Here is a 4,004-nt window from a genome sequence, read left to right as displayed (position 1 = left end):
TAAATAGTCCACATCCTCATCAGTTTTGTCATTTGTTGATTTCTTTTCTTTTTTTTTTTTTTTTGACAGGCAGAGTTAGTCATTGAGAGAGTGAGAGAGAGAGAAAGGTCTTCCTTCCATTGGTCCACCCCCCAAATGGCCACTATGGCTGGCGTGCTGCAGCCAGCACACTGTGCTGATCTGAAGCCAGGAGCCAGGTACTTCCTCCTGGTCTCCCATGAAGGTGCTATTCTTTCTTCCCTAGTTCTGACTCTTAAAACTGTTCCAAATTATGGGATTTGATTCAATGCACCAGGTCTTAAATTTAAAGTTTTATTTCTGACTTCTGAACAACCAAAGAGACAGATTTTGTGTTATTTTAAAGTAATCTATTTAGTTCTCTTCATGCCTCTTAAGTTCTAATTGTTTAAAACAACTGAGTTTTGGCCCCGCGCCGCCGCCGCTGTCACCGCCGCCGCCGCCGCCGCCGCCGCCGCCGCCGCCGCGCCGGGGCTTGAGGGCGGGAGGCTGGGGGAGGGTAGCGGAGCCGGTGGCGCCGCCATGTTGGGTCTGAGGCGGCTGCTGTAGGCGCCGACGGAGCTAGCGGGCGTGCGGCGCGGCGACAGCGGCGCGGGATCTGCCTCTCTGCGAGCGGCCCGGAGCGGCGGCCGCGGCGGCGCCATGAGCGGGGGCACCCCTTACATCGGCAGCAAGATCAGCCTCATCTCCAAAGCGGAGATCCGCTACGAGGGCATCCTCTACACCATCGACACCGAGAACTCCACGGTAGCCCTCGCCAAAGTTCGATCCTTTGGTACAGAAGACAGACCAACAGATTGTCCAATACCACCTCGAGATGAAGTCTTTGAATACATCATATTCCGTGGAAGTGATATTAAAGACCTCACCGTTTGTGAGCCACCGAAACCACAGTGCTCTTTGCCTCAGGACCCAGCTATCGTGCAGTCTTCACTAGGTTCATCTGCTTCTTCATTCCAGTCAGTGGGTTCCTACGGACCTTTTGGCAGGATGCCGACATATAGTCAGTTCAGTCCAAGTTCATTAGTCGGGCAGCAGTTTGGTACTGTTGGTGTTGCTGGAAGTTCCTTGACATCATTTGGAACTGAAACATCAAACAGTGGTACTTTGTCCCAAAGCAGTGCAGTTGGTTCTGCCTTTACACAGGATACACGAGCTATAAAAACGCAGTTATCTCAAGGTCGGTCAAGCCCTCAGTTAGATCCTTTGAGAAAAAGCCCAACCATGGAACAAGCAGTACAGACCGCCTCGGCCCACTTATCTGCTCCAGCACCTGTTGGGAGAAGGAGCCCTGTATCAAGCAGGCCTTTGCCATCTACCAGCCAAAAAGCAATAGAGAATCAAGAGCACAGGCTAGCTGAAGTACACAAAGTTTCAAGACCAGAAAATGAGCAACTCAGAAATGATAACAAGAGACAAGTAGTTCCAGGTGCTCCTTCAGCTCCAAGGAGAGGGCGTGGAGGTCATCGAGGTGGCAGAGGAAGGTTTGGTATCTGGCGAGATGGTCCAATGAAATTTGAGAAAGACTTTGACTTTGAAAGTGCAAATGCACAATTTAACAAGGAAGAGATCCACAGAGAGTTTCATAACAAATTTAAATTAAAAGAAGATAAACTTGAGAAACAGGAGAAACCTGTAAATGGTGAAGATAAAGGAGACTCAGGAGTTGATACACAAAACAGTGAAGGAAATGCAGATGAAGAAGATCCGCTTGGACCTAATTGCTACTATGACAAAACTAAATCTTTCTTTGACAATATTTCTTGTGATGATAACAGAGAACGAAGACCAACCTGGGCTGAGGAAAGAAGATTAAATGCCGAAACGTTTGGAATCCCACTCCGTCCAAACCGTGGCCGTGGGGGATACAGAGGCAGAGGAGGTCTTGGTTTCCATGGTGGCCGAGGGTGTGGTAGCGGGAGAGGTGGTGCCTTTACCACTCCTCGAGGATTTCGTGGTGCATTCAGAGGAGGTCGTGGGGGCAGAGAGTTTGCAGATTTTGAGTATAGAAAAGACAACAAAGTTGCTGCATAGTCAACAAACCAGTCTTTGAAAATAAGTGAATTTCTAGCTCTTCATGGTCCTGGAAATTGGTTTCAGTCTTTGCGAAGAATGAAGAAGTGAATTTGCTGTATATTTGTCACCAGCACTGGGTTTTTGTTCGTTTGTTTTTCTGCTTCATTTCAAAGATAAAATGCAGTTACTTTTGGGGGGAGGAAGGCTCATCTTTAAAAAATGAGCATTAAATATATTTGGAATAGCAGAAGGTTAAGTAATTTCTTATGTATAGTTAAACTAAAGCAGTACTTCAATGGGACTTATAAGTATTTTTTCATCACTGAAAGGATTTTTCTTATCACTAAATTGTATTTGGCAATTATTGCAGGTTGCCTGCAGATAGGGCCGTGATACTGTGTTTTGAGCCACAGCAGGTTGTGTGTGTGTATGTGTGTGGGTGTGTGTGTGTCTATATCTTTCTCTCTTTTTCTTTCTTTCTTTTTGGAAATCCTGTAATATGAGGTAGCCTATTTCATCAATTAATTAGGGTGCTGGATGGTAGAGAATTTTGTCAGTCAACTATGTACACACAGTAAATACTGTTTCTTAGGCAAAGGTAACTTTTTTATATAGTTGTAAAATTCCATTATATTCCATTGCCAAAGAAACATTAAGAACTTTGTATAGCTGTATAAAAAGCAACTAATTTTTTAAAGAATAAACATTTTAAAGTCAGCAAAAAAAAAACTGAGTTTTAAAGGAGTCATGATTTAATCAAATCTGGTCTATACTTTGTCATGATGTTAAGCCATATATTTTAAGCCTTCTTGTCATCTTTGACAGGCATTCAAAAAAATCGAAGTTCCAAAGAATTTGGACTTTGATATTTCCAGTTGGGTCCCTGGAAATGTCAAAGGATCTATGTCTCTCATCTTCAAGAGACACCAGCTAATCAATCAGGCATCTTGGGTTGTATTACAGGTACTGTTAAAATGTGAAGTCGTGCTAAATTTTAAGTTTTGATAATGTAAAATGCCACTGATACAAATGTCTGAAAGTTAAAAAGTCTAATGATCTCGTGTTACTAGACATGATGGTTATCTTAATGAGAAAGGCGCAGAGGCCTAAAAGAATGAAATGTTTTGTAAAATCCTATAGGTGCTTTTGAAAATACTGTGTGAAGTAAGCAAATACCTCTTGTTGGTTAATGAGTTCATCATTTGAAACATGGCTAAAGTCTTTTCTCATCCACAGTTTTGTATATCAGATTTGCTGCTCATTAAACTAAAACATTGTTGGTTCTGTGTTTAGCCGCCCTCCTATAGGTTCTGATGGACTTTTCCCAGCCACTTCTGTATTCAGTAGTTTTGAATTGTTCTGTAAACAGATGAAGTCAATAATGCACTACAGGTTCCAACTGGAAGAAAGCATGGTTAATCAAGTTCACCAAGAACAGAAAGTAATTTTAATTGGTTGATAATAAAAAAACAGCTAAAGATTTTAGAAAACTATTACTAAAACTGCTTTATTGTTCTATATGTATGTTGTGTTATGTGTGTGTTCATATTGTATGTCTACATGGGAAAATTTATTTTGAGCTCTGTCTTAATTGGTTTATCAAGGAAAAATTGCTATAAATTTAATAGCTAAAATTAATTGAAAATTCATTTGATTCATGTGACCTGAATCTCTTTGTCAGATGTTTTAAATTTGATGATAGAAAGAAACTAAAAATGTTTTATGTTTTTGTTTGCTGTTTAAACAAGCCACATCTTGTTAGATATTTAAAGTATATTTAAATACATGTATTCTTAAAATTTATAGAAGGCATTGGACCTTCCAGTAAATATTTTATAAGCTATTATTTAATGGTTAAAACCACTTGCTAAGATTCCATTTGGCATTGTCAGTGTGTATTCTGGCAAGCCTGACTTGTTCCCACATTTCTCTATTCTCTTTAAGACGGGACACTGACTCTGTCCTGAGGG

At 41.2% G+C, this 4,004-nt stretch overlaps 1 protein-coding gene across 2 annotated transcripts; it reads left to right on the top strand.

The window, feature by feature from the left end:
- The first annotated feature begins 554 nt into the window (after positions 1–554).
- LOC100355244 (protein LSM14 homolog A-like) lies at positions 555–2,763 on the top strand. Of its 2 annotated transcripts, XM_008249259.4 has the most exons (2): positions 555–1,198; positions 1,376–2,763. In XM_008249259.4, exons 1-2 carry the CDS (start codon positions 661–663, stop codon positions 2,050–2,052), a joined length of 1,215 nt encoding a protein of 404 aa, XP_008247481.2. In that variant the 5' UTR covers positions 555–660; the 3' UTR covers positions 2,053–2,763. The 2 variants fall into 2 exon arrangements, with proteins under 2 accessions (XP_008247481.2, XP_002722116.2); XM_002722070.5 differs by having other exon boundaries at positions 555–2,763.
- Positions 2,764–4,004: the final 1,241 nt, after the last annotated feature.

The sequence above is a fragment of the Oryctolagus cuniculus genome, chromosome 1 (assembly GCF_964237555.1).
Source record: "Oryctolagus cuniculus chromosome 1, mOryCun1.1, whole genome shotgun sequence".
NCBI lineage: Eukaryota > Metazoa > Chordata > Mammalia > Lagomorpha > Leporidae > Oryctolagus > Oryctolagus cuniculus.
This window is presented reverse-complemented; position numbering and strand designations above follow the sequence as displayed.